The 15491-nt window shown below is 36.9% G+C and overlaps 1 protein-coding gene across 1 annotated transcript in view; it reads right to left on the reverse strand.

The window, feature by feature from the left end:
- LOC121303003 (netrin receptor UNC5D-like) overlaps positions 1-15491 on the reverse strand; it is a 263953-nt gene that overhangs the window by 89309 nt on the left and 159153 nt on the right. Inside the window, exon 2 of the mRNA XM_041233393.1 lies at positions 5421-5639. Within this exon, the coding sequence (XP_041089327.1) occupies positions 5421-5639 (219 nt within the window). The remainder of the gene's footprint in view (positions 1-5420; positions 5640-15491) is intronic.

Raw genomic sequence — 15491 nt, forward strand, 5'->3', positions numbered from 1 at the left:
CTCTGACATTATTGTGCACATTAAATAATCGCTCACAATACATATAGTGTGTATGGAATGCTATGTAAATTAGCCAAATACCATGCACGTAAATCAACGCATTCTCTGTTAGTAAATGGGACAGTAAATTTAGATTTATCGCGTACATTAGTCTCACTACGTGCACACTAACTCCAAGTGTCCTTTCGTAAATGAGGCCTAATGTGCCTTATACATACAGTGGCTTCTGAAAGTATTGACCCCCCTTGGCATTTCCTATTTTGTTGCCTTACAACCTGGAATTAAAATTGATTTTTATTTGGATTTCATGTAATGGACATACACAAAATAGTCCAAATTGGTGAAGTGAAATGAAAAAAATAACTTGTTTAAAAAAATTCTAAAAAATAAATAACGGAAAAGTGGTGCATGCATATGTATTCACCCCCTTTGCTATTAAGCCTATAAATAAGATCTGGTGCAACCAATTACCTTCAGAAGTCACATAGTTAAATAAAGTCCACCTGTGTGCAATCTAAGTGTCACATGATCTGTCACATGATCTCAGTATATATACACCTGTTCTGAAAGGCCCCAGAGTCGGCAACACCACTAAACAAGGGGCACCACCAAGCAAGCGGCACCATGAAGACCAAGGAGCTCTCCAAACAAGTCAGGGACAAAGTTGTGGAGAGGTACAGATCAGGGTTGGGTTATAAAAAAATATCCGAAACTTTGAACATCCCACGGAGCACCATTAAAGCCATTATTAAAAAATGGAAAGAATATGGCACCACAACAAACCTGGCAAGAGAGGGCTGCCCACCAAAACTCATGGACCAGGCAAGGAGGGCATTAATCATAGAGGCAACAAAGAGACCAAAGATAACCCTAAAGGAGCTGCAAAGCTCCACAGCGGAGATTGGAGTATCTGTCCATAGGACCACTTTAAGCCATACATTCCACAGAGCTGGGCTTTACGGAAGAGTGGCCAGAAAAAAGCCATTGCTTAAAGAAAAAAATAAGCAAACACATTTGGTGTTCGCCAAAAGGCATGTGGGAGACTCCCCAAACATATGGAAGAAGGTACTCTGGTCAGATGAGACTAAAATTGAGCTTTTTGGCCATCAAGGAAAACGTCATGTCTGGCGCAAACCCAACACCTCTCATCACCCCGAGAACACCATCCCCACAGTGAAGCATGGTGGTGGCAGCATCACGCTGTGGGGATGTTTTTCATCGGCAGGGACTGGGAAACTGGTCAGAATTGAAGGAATGATGGATGGCGCTAAATACAGGGAAATTCTTGAGGGAAACCTGTTTTAGTCTTCCAAAGATTTGAGACTGGGACGGAGGTTTACCTTCCAGCAGGACAATGACCCTAAGCATACTGCTAAAGCAACACTCGAGTGGTTTAAGGGGAAACATTTAAATGTCTTGGAATGGCCTAGTCAAAGCCCGGACCTCAATCCAATTGAGAATCTGTAGTATGACTTAAAGATTTCTGTACACCAGTGGAACCCATCCAACTTGAAGGAGCTGGAGCAGTTTTGCCTTGAAGAATGGGCAAAAATCCTGGTGGCTAGATGTGCCAAGGTTATAGATACATACCCCAAGAGACTTGCAGCTGTAATTGATGCAAAAGGTGGCTCTACAAAGTATTGCTTTGGGGGGGTGAATACTTATGCACGCTCAAGTTTTCTGTTTTTTTGTCTTATTTCTGGTTGTTTCACAATAAAAAATATTTTGCATCTTCAAAGTGGTAGGCATGTTGTGTAAATCAAATGATACAAACCCCTAAAAAATCAATTTTAATTCCAGGTTGTAAGGCAACAAAACAGGAAAAATGCCAAGGGGGGGGGGGTCAATACTTTCGCAAGCCACTGTATACACAAAGTAGCTTTAAATTACATCCTCTTAGTATTATTTAAGCGATAGAGCCTGTCGATGTGGGCTCTACCGTGTGCTAGATGACCACAACTGGAGTTATGCGTTCCGAGCCATAGTCGAGGGCGCTAACACAAGTCAAGGTCATCTACCACATGGTAGAACCCTCATTGAGAGGGCTCTATCGCTATTAGAAAATGATTTATTTCATTATTTTCTTTTTGAGAATAACTTTAACACCTATATTTACCTTGAACTTTTGATATTTTGTCAGGTAACCTTCCGCTAAGGAAAATAGTCCATAACATAATAGAATAGAAAAACAACATGCACACAGAGAAAACATTATTATTATTAAAAATATTATTATTTGGCTAACATATTTATTTATTGGGATATTACTCTTTCTTATTATAATTTATCTGGACACAATTGTTGAATAGTCCATGTAGTATTGAGTTGAAACTTGTTGTTGGAGGCGGGGCATCACTCAAGCTGGCAGGGAGTGGATTGGCTGGAGCGTAAAGAACTGAAACAAGATTGACAGCTTGACCTGCTGGTTTTAAGGGTTGGTGTTGTTCAGATCCAGCTGATGACAGAATTGTGGACCAATCGTGTCTTTCCTGTTGACTTGCTGTCCAGTAGCTGAGAATTGAGCCTTCACTACCGTGTTCTGTCACAGACATGATTTCACTTGTCTCTAGACCAGTGTCAGAAAGTATGTTTAAGTAGCTTTTTATGCTATCAGATTAGTTAGGAAAAGGAAAAAAGAAAAGGAAAAAAATTAGTTAGCTAAGGGAAAAAGCCAGTATTTATGCGCGGATTGATTTAAAATTTAATACACAGTTAAGCACTTCAGCGTTCCAGTGGGCATCTATGCAAAATAGAAGCCCACTAGATCTGGAAGCTGATTGGCTGTTCACACTCAATAGTTTTACTGCTCCTTTACCTTTTTATGATATTTGAAGTCATTCTGGGTTCTCATTGTAATTAATACAATGTGTATATTTTTATTGTTTTTGTGAATATGTTTATTAAGGAGCTATGAGTTCAGGGCCTGCTCTCCAGTTTTAGTTCCCTGCCATAGACAAATGTAATGTAGGCTTGATCAGCAAAAGCACTTTTATATTAGTAAGTGCCAGCACCATCTAGTGCACAGAAGTGTATTGCAGCAAAACAAAATGAAACATAATTCAAAGTGACAGATCACTTCTATAAAGACACTCTGGCTGGTCTAGCCCACATACATGCATATCTATGACAGGCAACTTGAACTGGAAAGCAGTTCCTGAAAGCACCTTAAACAGACTTATCAAAGTGTTTGAGCAGTTATAAAAATTATTGAGAATGGTTGCAATCATACAAATTTAACAGGAAAGTAATTCAATTTAAAGCTACATATATAACTATGATAGAAGCCCATTACTTCAAACCCCTTTGATCAGAATCATCTTGTTAACTGCACTGCAAGCATGTCCCAAATGGTTGACAAACAAAAAAGGACAGTTTAGCTGAAAAATTATTGAGGAGCTGGAAAAGGTTCAACACGCTGTTCAACTTGTTAAAGAGTATGGTGTGGGAAAGTCAACAATTACTGACACAAAAACTACAAAACTAAAACTTGAGAAATTCCCAAGTACCATGGAATCAAGTACCGCCACAGCACTGCCCAGAACTATGGGACTCTGTCAAGACAATCCAAGAGAACAAGCTTGTACATGTGGTTTGTCTAATAAAGGGAAAAGAGCACTCCGATTTCAGGGACAGTACTTAAAGAGAAAGCATTGTTCTTCCATAGTCAACTACATCCAGAGGCAAGTTTTAAAGCTAGTGATGGATGGCTGTACAGATTTTAAGGAGAAAAACTCAACGTGGATACTACAGAGTTAGAACCGTTTCATCAGAAAATGCTTCAGTGTAACAATAAGGAAACACAGTGTTTGGGGTTATGAGAAGAATGCTAATGCTTAAATATACCTTTAGAGTACAACATATGTACAAGTATTACTGTTTTTCTGCATGTTCATTCATACTAACTATTTCTGTGTCTCCCAAGTTGCTCGGATGACCGGGGTCTTAGTGATTTGTATTTTTTTTTATCATATATAATATAATATGATTTTATAATTTTGTGCCCAATAGACAAAATATGGTTTATTTTAAATCATACACTATTTATCTGAAAAATGGTTCAAAGCACATGTATTTTTAACTCACATTGTAGCATTTACTTAACAGTAACAATGAAAACCATACATATATTTGAGTTTAATGTTCCTAATATGAATAGCTTTAGAAAACAGATACAATTTCACAGCAGAGAAATCACACAATAATGAACTTACTGATGCAGTGAAACTCTTCTCTGCTTGCAAGAGCTGCTTTGAATATCATCAAGGCTGTATAATACAATTAGGTCAAGACGTCTGATTCAGTTAAGCTACTCTGTCATATTTTTCCAACATACTTTTCAACAAAATTTCCAGTTTTAAGTGTAAAGTAGGCTCGCAAGGAATTACTTAACACATAAAGGGCGTTTGATAAAGCATTTGCCTATTTACTTAGCTTCTTATAAGGTGTCAATGTTTAGACAGGGCAATTTATTCAACTAGTCAAACAAAGTGTATGGTAAAAATAATATGGATATTAAACATAATTTTTAATATAACTTGTAAATATAACTTTATGATATATGTGCGTATTTTAGTAACACACATCCCCTGCCACATGGACAGTTTCTCCATATTTTCCCAGATTCTGATGCCTTTACTAACTTAAAAAAAAATGCTAAAAAATGGTGTAAGTAAATCAATTGGATGAGAGGTTCTACATAAAGACAGACTTTTAGTTATCTGCATACGTTCCTAGATTCTCTCAATTACTTGTACAAAGAATATCCTAACCAATCTGTATCCCTAGATAAGTGGTTCTATAGATATATGGAAAGCTTTCAAGTGTGATATACCTAGGTACTCTGCTGTACAGTATGTGTGGGCTACTATAATATATCATCCCGGGGATGAAGAAAAACCATTTGAAGTAAGTCTTTTCAGAAAATGTTATCTCTAAATGTATTAACTGATGCCTAGAGCATTGGCCAATGCATCAACTAATACATTTTAGTAGATCTCAAAGTTATATCCACCAAGTGAATAAGGGTTATTGACTAATCATCAAAAACACGGAGGCAGAGCCAAAGCACAAAAGGAAATTTGGGAGCTTTCAGTACTTCTTGCATATCAGTAAATATTTATCTAACATTTAGATGCTTGGCTTTGATTGCAGGTTACAGCTTAATTAAGCTCTACAAATTGCAAGATTTTAGGTTGATTGTTGCTAAACTATACACATAGGTATGTGAGAGCAAACACGGGCAACTGGATGAAGCTCACGTCACTGACTCCATACATCTGTATTCTGTATTCTACAGCAGTCAAGGATGATATGCAGTCAGGCCTAAGCAAAATTCATGCTTCAAAAATCTCTCCGGATCCACCCGTGGTCCACATATTGGACCCCCTGATTTAGAAGCTGTGGGATGTTAGAGTCGGTACCTGTGCTCTTGTCCACACTCTCCTCGGAAACATGCTCATTCTGGTGCACCCACTCTCCATTGCACTTGAAGAAGATCTGCATGGCCGGCCTGGCGCGACAGCGCAGGTGAATGGGATTGCTCTTGATGATGTAGGCGTCTTCTGGCTCCACCAGGAAGTAAGGGAGGGTCCCGGGGACGGACGGCATGGATTCCGGTAGGGCATCGCTACTTTCACTTGCTGTTGACGAGACAAAGGGAAAGAAGGCACTGTGTAAGAAAACACATCTCCAAAACTGAAGATACTAATATGCTATTGAAGAAACTATAGCAGAACCATTAGCAGTAGTGGCAATCTAATTCAGGAACTGTACAATGCAGTAGTCCTGATATGGATCACAGTGATTGGACTATTCTTAAATCAATAAATGCATAGGACTCTGATAACTGAACCGGCATGGTATTACTTTATGGATCTGTTATTGTACCAATGGATTGCCAGTGTGAATTGTGTGTTCAAACTATTGTTATACTCTTTGATAAAATCTGAAAGAGTTTCACTGTGGTTACCATTAAGCCAATAGCAACTGCTACTATTACTCTTGTACAAAAACACTGAAGATGGTAACTCCAGCTGAGCAAAGTTGACATCTTTGTGTACATTAGTTGTAACTTAATGTTACACTATTGGGTTCACTGATATCTATAAAAAAATATGAATACAAAATCATGTACAACATATATTAAAGGCTTATCATCAGCTTCTCTTTCTGGTTAGGGAAATAGCTTTCAGCTAATGGATACATATTCACTAATCTGTTCAGAGAATTGACGCATGGCAACTGATTTTTACATTCTCATTCAATGACAGCTGGTGTGCAAACCACTGCCACTCAACATGCACAGGAGTGGATGAACTGCAGTTGTGATTACCTGGGCAGTGGATTTAGTTTGAAGGACTGCTGGATTGTTAGGTTCTTCTATTATCTTTTAAATGAGGCCCTTGGTGATGCTGCTAACAAGCGGACCCTGAAATCAGGAGGCATCGCCCCAGCGAAGTGTTACCTGCATAAATCAAATCAAATAACCAGCAGCAGGTCGCTAGTGTAATATTTGGGATTTCCGCTCGAATAACAGCTCAATCAGAGAAGGCATCAGCTAAAGAGTTGGATACGGTCCAACTCTCCAACCATGGTGTTTTTATTTAGAACATTGTGATTCAAAAGGCTATTTGTTAACACACTGTTCTGTTCTCTTTGGTAGTTAGCCGAATAGGTAAAGTTAAGAACCTAAAAATAAAATGGGGAGCAGTAATAACTATGGTACAAATAAATCTAATGGAAGAAACTGGATGTTAAATAATTGAATAGCACTCCTTTAAATCCAGCCTAAATAATTTTAAACTACTTGTATTCTCACCAGCCGCCTATGCCAGTTATATGAGATCTGTTATCACCTCCTTTGAAAAAAAAAAAAGAAAGAAAGCAAAAGAGACTAAACTCTTGGGAACATCAAGTAATCTACAAACTGTTTCTTTTGCCCATTGATTATAATTTGCAGCACTTTCACACAAATGCTTTTGAACTGCTGGCTTATTCATCATTAGACTCCCAGCGGCTTCAAACACAAATTAACAGCACATTAATCACGGAAATGTTCCCGACAAAATCACTGCAAACTACAAGTCCAACTCATTTCATACAGTTTGAAGCCAAAGCATCAACTATTTATTTCCCTGGATTTTAAGCCTGGGGTGTCCTGCTATTTATATGTTTCATTTACATTTTCATGACTCTCAGAAGAGCCGCCATCTGTTTATCCCGTGAGTTTTCAGAGGAGATGACAGCTAGCCATGTTACACTATTCAATTCAACTGACTTTCTGCACAAATGGGTGAGCTGATGTATGTCATAACTCACTACAACAATAAAAGAGTAGAGGACAAGACTTCACCATAACAGGTCATAAATTATGTCTTAATCATTAAATCAATTAGACCAACGTTAGACAGGCACCCACATTCCGTAATACAGCTCACCATGATTAACTATAGATATTGTGTGAGTTTGTAGGTTCAGATGTCATAGGAAATATAACTGCCTAAAGACATGCTATGCCTGATTTATGGAACATCCTAGATACTGAAGAAACAGATTCCATTTAAGATTGAGGCAGAAATTTATAAAAGAATTGCACATGTTTTATGACCTTAAAACAGGCTCTGAGGGTTCTGAATTCTTGGATGGGATTTATAAAACACACGCAATGGCATAAACACGCAATTAAGATGGGATTTGCGGGGACAATGTCTTTGTGCGCTTTAGCCTTTGATGCATATGTAATTATGTATATGCATGTATAATTCTGGGGTATTTCTGAATGAAAGCACTAAAATTGGGAGGGGATTTTACAATGAGGTCTATTAAATATTCTGTTATTATTTATTAATGCTGCCGGTAATCGTGGGCCTCATATTTGCTTAATTATTTTAACTATAGAGCTCGTTGATGCAGGCTCTACTGCATGGTAGATGACTACGACTGGAGTTATGCATTAATGAAAAGTCAAAGTCATCTATCACATGGTAGAGCCCGCATTGAGAGGGCTCTGTCGCTATTAGAAAACTATTTTCTGTTTAGAAAAAACTTTAAAACCTATATTTACCTTGAACCTATGATATTACGCCGGGTAACCTTCCGCTGAGGAAAATAGTTCCTAACATAATTAGAATAGAAAAACAACATACACATAGAGAAAACAGTTGTAATTATTATTAATATTATTATTATTATTATTATGACATTGCCAAATAAATTAACTGTAGGATTGTTGAATAGTCTGTGTAGTATAGAGTCAGACTCGGGGAGGCGGGGCATCATTGAAGCTGGAAGGGAGTGGATTGGCTGGTGCGGAAAGAACTGAAACAGGATTGGCAGTTTGACTGGCTGGTTTTGAGGCAGGGCGTTGTTTGGATCCAGCTTATGCCAGAATTGTAGACCAAACATGTCTTTCCTGTTGGTTTGCTGTCCAGAAGATGCAAATTGAGCCTTCATTACAGTGTCCTGTCACAGACATGATTTTCCTTGTCTCTGGACCAGCGTCAGAAAGCATCAATGTTTATGTAGCTTTTTTTGTTATAAGATTAGTTGTAAATTAAAATGCTAAGGGAAAAAGCCAGTATTTATGCACGGATTGATTTAAAATTTAATTCACAGTTAAGCATTTCAGCGCTCCAGCGGGCATCTATGCAAAATAGAAGCCCGCTAGATCTGGAAGCTGATTGGCTGTTCGCACTCAATTGTTTTCTACACGTTTCACAGCTTACATGACAAAAAATAAAGTCTGCAAAAAGAGAATATAGAATCCATGTAAAAAATAAAAGTTCTTAGAAGCACCTAAAAAGGTCTCCCCACGGTGGCAAAGCAAGGATCTAACAAGAGTCTTTACTTCTAGAGTGTAGGCATTACCATAAGAACAGTGTAGGAAATTAAGAAAAGATGGAACGATATTTTGAGGCACACTAAAGAAAGTTTTATATACATGTAATACAATGAGGGCTCATCCTCCATTGTTATTTTAGTAATGCCTACAGAATTTATGTTTTTTTAATTTGGCATTATGATATTTAACAATGCTGGTACAGGCAGTATTGTTAAATTTGAGAAAACGGTAAAAAAAAAAAAAAGGACAGAGGGACAGGTGACACAGTTAGTTTGTAGCTAGAGCAAATACAGTACAGCTGGTTGTAGGCTCATCTGAATAATGTAGCTATATTATAGACCATACAGATATACTTTAAAATCATACATAGAGTCAGAAATATAGACATACATAAGACATAGGAGAGTTGTTACTGCATAAGAATTTCAGAAGATATAAGTCGTAGTTAAACTGAAGACGAAGCTGTATGGATTTATTGTTGTTGAACATTGCTGTACAATGGAAGGATTTTCCACCCATTTGACTGCCATGGATGTAAGTAAATAAAACGTATTGTTTCTGAAGTTTGAAAGTATTATTCTATACAAAATCGGAAGCTGAACAAATTTGCAAAACACAGTAACTGGATGATGTGTCATAATTCATAAACAACCTGGACTACAAACTCTGAAGTGGTATTTGTTTATTAAAAAGCCACCACTCATTCCATATTTTGTTCCTTTGTCCTGGTGATGTATTTCAAGCTGGTAACACATCTTCATGTGTTACAAGTACTGCTTGTACCAAAATCTCCAATTCCACATTGGTAAATTTCAGTTTTCCATTCCAAGCATCCTCATCGCCATTTATTTTCTTTTGGAATGTGTAGCCTACACATGCAGGGTTGACCCAAACCCAATATTTATTGTGAGAGGTGTGTAATTCTCCACTGCTAATTGCAGTGAGGGGTATTTAAATTGTTTGATTACGGTCATTAACATGCACTTTACATGGCTTTTTCAGTCCTTTCTTCCCATTTGTAAATTTGGGCTTTAGTTTTTGTTATCCCTCCCTTACCCATTTATAATGTTTGCAGTTATTCTGCCTGAATTATGTTACTCTAATACTGGTCAGTAAAGTGGCAGAAGATACCAGTGAGATACCAATTTTGTAACATTAACAGCTTTTTTCCCCTTTAATTAAACATGGTCTTACACAGACAAGCTGAGTGTTGATCATGTCTTAAATCCTCCTTATCAGGCAAATCAACAAGACACGAAGGAAGACCCTGGGTCGCTAGTGGAAAATTGTGCCAAAAAGAAGGGAAACGGAAGACAATTAAAAAAGTACAGTATTTGTAATCCTGACATTATTTTATTTAGACTCTCTATGACGAATCCAATTATAATTAAATAGTGACATTAAAAGAATGAGCAGGGCTTAACTTAAAAGTTGATAGATATGTTTTCACATCTGCCCTGTATTAAATGACAGAAACTGACAATTAAAAGGTTGTACAGGGTTAAAATGAAGAACCAGATCAAAACAAATACTTTTTGACAGTATTCTGTGCACCAAAGATGAAGAACCCTAAATAGACTGCAGTTATAGGGGCCACAAAATGCTAAATATTGAGTAAGTAACAAAGATAATGCTGCAGGCAATTGGTAGAACTGAATTCAGCTATGCTTGTACAGCTGTTTTGTGGACACTCTCAGAAATGCGCAAAAGCACTATAATCAGGTTTTAAGTAAAACAAAGCCAAAGAAAGTAAGAGGGAACTTGATTTAAAAGCGATGTAACAGTAAGCACTTTAAATCCATAATACTGTTGAATCAGCACGGCGCTCACATAGCCTGTAGAAAACCTCCTAACAACAACAGCTTAAGAAAAGAAAGAAATGCCACTTGTGAGTTAACACTCCAGACACTTTCCAAGCAGAAAAGTAGAGAGAGAAAATTAACTGACAAATACAGAGTCCTTCTCATGAGATCCTTGAGTGACAAGTAGAAAATTGTTCCACCAGCTGAACAAGATGAAATGAATTCCTTTTAGTGATTTTCTGCTATAAAGAACCGGACGGGCCAGGCTAAAACATGTGGAAATAATTAAGCAAGCACAATCACACCGGAGCAGCGTGTGCTACAAAAAGCTGCCTTCAAATTGATTTTTGACGGTTCTTTAATTTTTGTACGGATCTGATGATTTCATGTCTCTGTGCGCTCATGACTACAATTTAAATGTGATAATAGACAGCTCACCTAACTGCCTGGCCAGCACCAAGGAGCTCTGTATGTGTGTGTGTGTGTGTGTGTGTGTGCTTTGGGAGATTAATCAGCTGCATTTGAAATGATTGAGAGGAGACAAGTTTTTCCATTACCGTAATGCAAAAATACCAGCCTACTGTTGAAACAGATTTGTCTAGCCTATAACTTACATTGTACATTGTGAATGTAAAAGGAAGGTGGACACATGTATGGGAGATACCAGCCCTTCTTTAATTTTTTTCGAGCATTTTACAGCACTGGAAATACTCCTTGTATAAATCCTGGGACTATCCCTAAAAATAAGTGGCTTATACAATGAATTCCCTAAAACTTTTTTGCTGTCACTTATATGTCTATTTAAAATTATGCTCTCCTGCCACAGCAGTTTCCTACAACAGCTCAGGTGAAATGAAGGTCAGTGAGTGTACTCAGATCCCACATCCAAGCCAGTTGCCTCTGTACACATGGTACTGGCCATTGGGGAACAAAGGCCATCCCTGCAGAAGTTTGCTTGAGCTCAATGAGCACCTGGTCTGCTGTAGAAGAAACCGCCCCTAACCAGAGGAGCACCAGAGCAGCAAAGGCACTTTGCACAGCCTACGTTTTACTTTGTAATCATATTTTAGTGTTATGGACGACTTGTCCAACATGGCTGAATCAAGTGGTTTTTACAGTTTTCAAACATTTGCAAAACAAATTGGTCTGTAAAATACATCCATTTTACACAGAATCAATCTCCAAACACACGACTAAAATCCTATATGACATTTTAACAAGAAAAAAACAAAACAATATGACTTTTAATGTTATCACCAATTTCTCTTGGGGAAGATGGAGATTTCTCCATGAATAAAACATCTCTTTTGTTTTTCTTTCTGTGCAGTTTCGGTTTTAAATGTCAGCTGGAATGCCTTTATTGGAGTATTGAACTTCTCTGAGTTGTGTAATTATCTCTTTGACATGAAATTAACATTTATACATGGCTACACAGAGGAAATGTAATGTATTTAGATGAAAAAGCAATTTGGCAGCCAATCTTGATTTAAACTTGGAGCGGAGTCAGATGTTTATAGGGACATTGGAGTCACAATTAGTTAACAACAGGGATGCTGAATTCATCTGCCACCATTCCCACCTAACTTGAACATAGTGGTGTAAAGAAAATGATTGTATATAGTGTTTTCAAGCCTATGTAAAACAGACAACATGGATTCTCCTGGTTAATTTAGTGTTCATGATAAACCATGGACGATGTTATAGTATGTGGATTGCAAGGGCTAGGTTGAGGAAACTACACTAATTTAATTGTGATCAGAGGAGCCAAATTCAAATCCAAGCCACCAGAGAAAGGCTTGGGAGCCTAGTGCACTCAATTAAATGCTATGTTAAAGAAAGCTATAATTGAATTCCCTACTTTCACTTCCCTGGCCATTTCACTTATGACATGAGCTGTATTTAAGAGATTTATTTACAGAGCTTTATTTAAGCAGGGCACCAGATTTTTTTATGAAAATAGTTTGCTAAAACAAATGCTTCTTTTAAAACATGCAACATAGCTGATAGGAGTGCATGACAGGTAAGACTTAAGAAACTGTTTAATTCATTAACACCCCTTAAACACTGCAACAGTAGAATTTATAGCACTATTTATATTCCATGCACTGCTCTCCCAATGTATTAGATTGCTAAAACAATAGATAATGAGATACAGTACAGTATTATTTACCTTAAGACACAGCATGCATTGATTTTGCATCTCTTGCACATTAGTTATGCTAACACAACAGTTTATCAGTCAGCTGGGCGCACACATTCATTCTCCACTTAACTAATGCCGCTAATTATAAACACACTGCCTTATAAAGCCTCTGTGCTTAGGGAAGTCAAAGGTAACAGATAATTGGAACAAGGTGACAATCCACGCTCATTAAACTCCGAGCTGCTTGAGTGCTCATTGCATGATAGATGGTCGTAAATATGACTTTTAATGAAAGGATGAGAGCTTTACCAATAAAAGTCACTAATTTCCTCATTACAACAGTTAATTTTACACAGCCTGGCAATGTTCTTTTATTTATTACCAGTACTTTCTTGATTCCTGACTAACAGGCTTCATTAAACAGAAAGGGCAAAAAATAGGAGATCAATATTCTGAGTACCCATAGGCGACATGAATAAAACATGATCTAGGATTGTCGGTGCTAACCTTGGGCCAGCTATTTATGTGTGACTATGGGTAGATAGGGGTCTTCCATGGTTCTGTACTGTAGGCAATGTTAGCCAAAGGGCATCCACATTGATGTGGACCACAGTGGTTTTCCTATTTTGACACACCAATGAAATACCAATAATATCCCAATAGGAATCATTTGCAGTTGCAACAATGGATCGAATAAGTATTGATAGCCGTGGCTTTTTATTTTGCCTCAATAAAACACTGATCGAATAAGTGCCCTGGTGTCCTGATTCAAGCCCCATGTATTAGTGTATTACTAGCATATACATGTCTTCAGTTGTGTTCGAATGCTTTTGTGAAGTGTCTGTACTTGATGCTTCTTGCTTTTGAATAATGAAGTGTTCTCAGTGCATGGAGTTGTCTACTGCTACCTGTCTGATATTTGATAATTGCAGTGCCATTCTACAAGATCAGGGCCGCTTTACAATATTTGTTTTAAATTCATTGTGCTGCCATTGCTACTGAAAGGGTTCTTTCTTTTTGCATGCTGGTACTGATACACAAATACTGCAATGAATATTGGTTCAAACAATTGGGATATAGGGTAGAACAATTACTAATTTGACAGCATTCAGGTAAAAATAGTCTAACAGGTCAACCAGTTGACACTTGAAAAAAAAAAAATATATATAATGTATTTGATAATGTCTGGTGCTCTATTTTGTAACACTTTGATGTTTGTGCACGACAGATTTGTTTTAAAAGTATATTTATTAATGCTCTAAAATGTAATTTATGTGTGGATTTTAATTGCACGCCTGTCCATCTGAAATGACATGGTTTGCTATCATTTCACAATCATGTGAAATTCGATTAGTCAACTACCAGTTTCTAAGGTCGTCTGTCACTTTTCTATTTGATTAGTTTACTGATCTGTTTGGTGCTACCCCTATTGTGATACAATCCCTTACACAGTTTTAACCATGTTTTTTAAAATGCTTTACCATACTTTAGTGGTCTTTACAATGCTTACCTACGATTTACCATGATTTCACTTTGCTATTTTAGTAGAGAAAACTACTATAAGACTGGTATGTCAAAAATATGAAAATGTTACCACTGATGTACCAGTGTAACACCAGCTCACATCGATGTGCTGCTCTTCTGCTACCATTGCTTATTAATAAGTAATTATTCTATTGTCACAGAAGAGGTAACACATTGAGTTTGAACTTCCAAGAGCACCATTTACAAATAAGTACTGAATAAATTCATAAATCTTTCAGAGAAAATAAGAATCATATGATGAAATGAAAAAAATAACCAAATGCCTGAATAAAAATAATTATCTGTCCATTTTTTTTTTTTTTTTTTTGTTGAGAAAAATAAACCCATAGGATGTATTGTATATGCAATTATAACTGGTGGCTGTGCATTTCAATAATTGAAATATTTGAAAGAGAGCCACATCACACTAGTTTTGAGATCAACCTGCATTAAGTATAGAAGCGTTAACAACCTGCTGTTAAGAAAGAAGACACAAACAGATATATAATTAATATTTGGAACACTTTAGAATTGAATAAAATGTGTCTTATCTTCTCCCCAGAGGCACAATATCATTTCAAAAACCATTGTCGGAGAATACAATCTAAGCTTTTAAAAATGTAATTTTCATTTTGCCTCAACAAACGTCCTCCAGTTCCAACGAAGCTCAGAGCATTTTCTTTGAAAGCCCTACAAAACAATAGCAGGTGAGTTTTGATAATATCAGGGGAAGCAATGTTTACCTAATTACTTGTGTGTAAAAGGATGTTCTAATGGCTATACATGACTCAGACAGATGTATCTTCTGCTGTTCATCATAATCACATCTCCATATACAGAATTTATTTTTGGGGAATAAACTGTTTCAAAGTTGCATCCAGAACCTCAAAACTCAAAAGAATTGTGAGGAAATGTTGTTTTTCGACTTGTGCCTTCTTCTTTATCGTTAGCACATTATATTTCTTTATGTAGGTCTCAATTTATATAGAAAACAATGCACATTGTACAATCAGGTATTTGGATTTTAAAATATAATATTTACAATATGGGAATAGATACTTTTTCCCCCTGAAAAAGGCAATGGAGTAAGGTTTTAAAATCCATTCTCTTACATCTTATCACTGACAATATTTGGTTATACTTGTGTATTATAAACTGATAAAAATAGATACAAATGGCAAGT

This window comes from Polyodon spathula, chromosome 31 (genome assembly GCF_017654505.1).
Source record: "Polyodon spathula isolate WHYD16114869_AA chromosome 31, ASM1765450v1, whole genome shotgun sequence".
NCBI lineage: Eukaryota > Metazoa > Chordata > Actinopteri > Acipenseriformes > Polyodontidae > Polyodon > Polyodon spathula.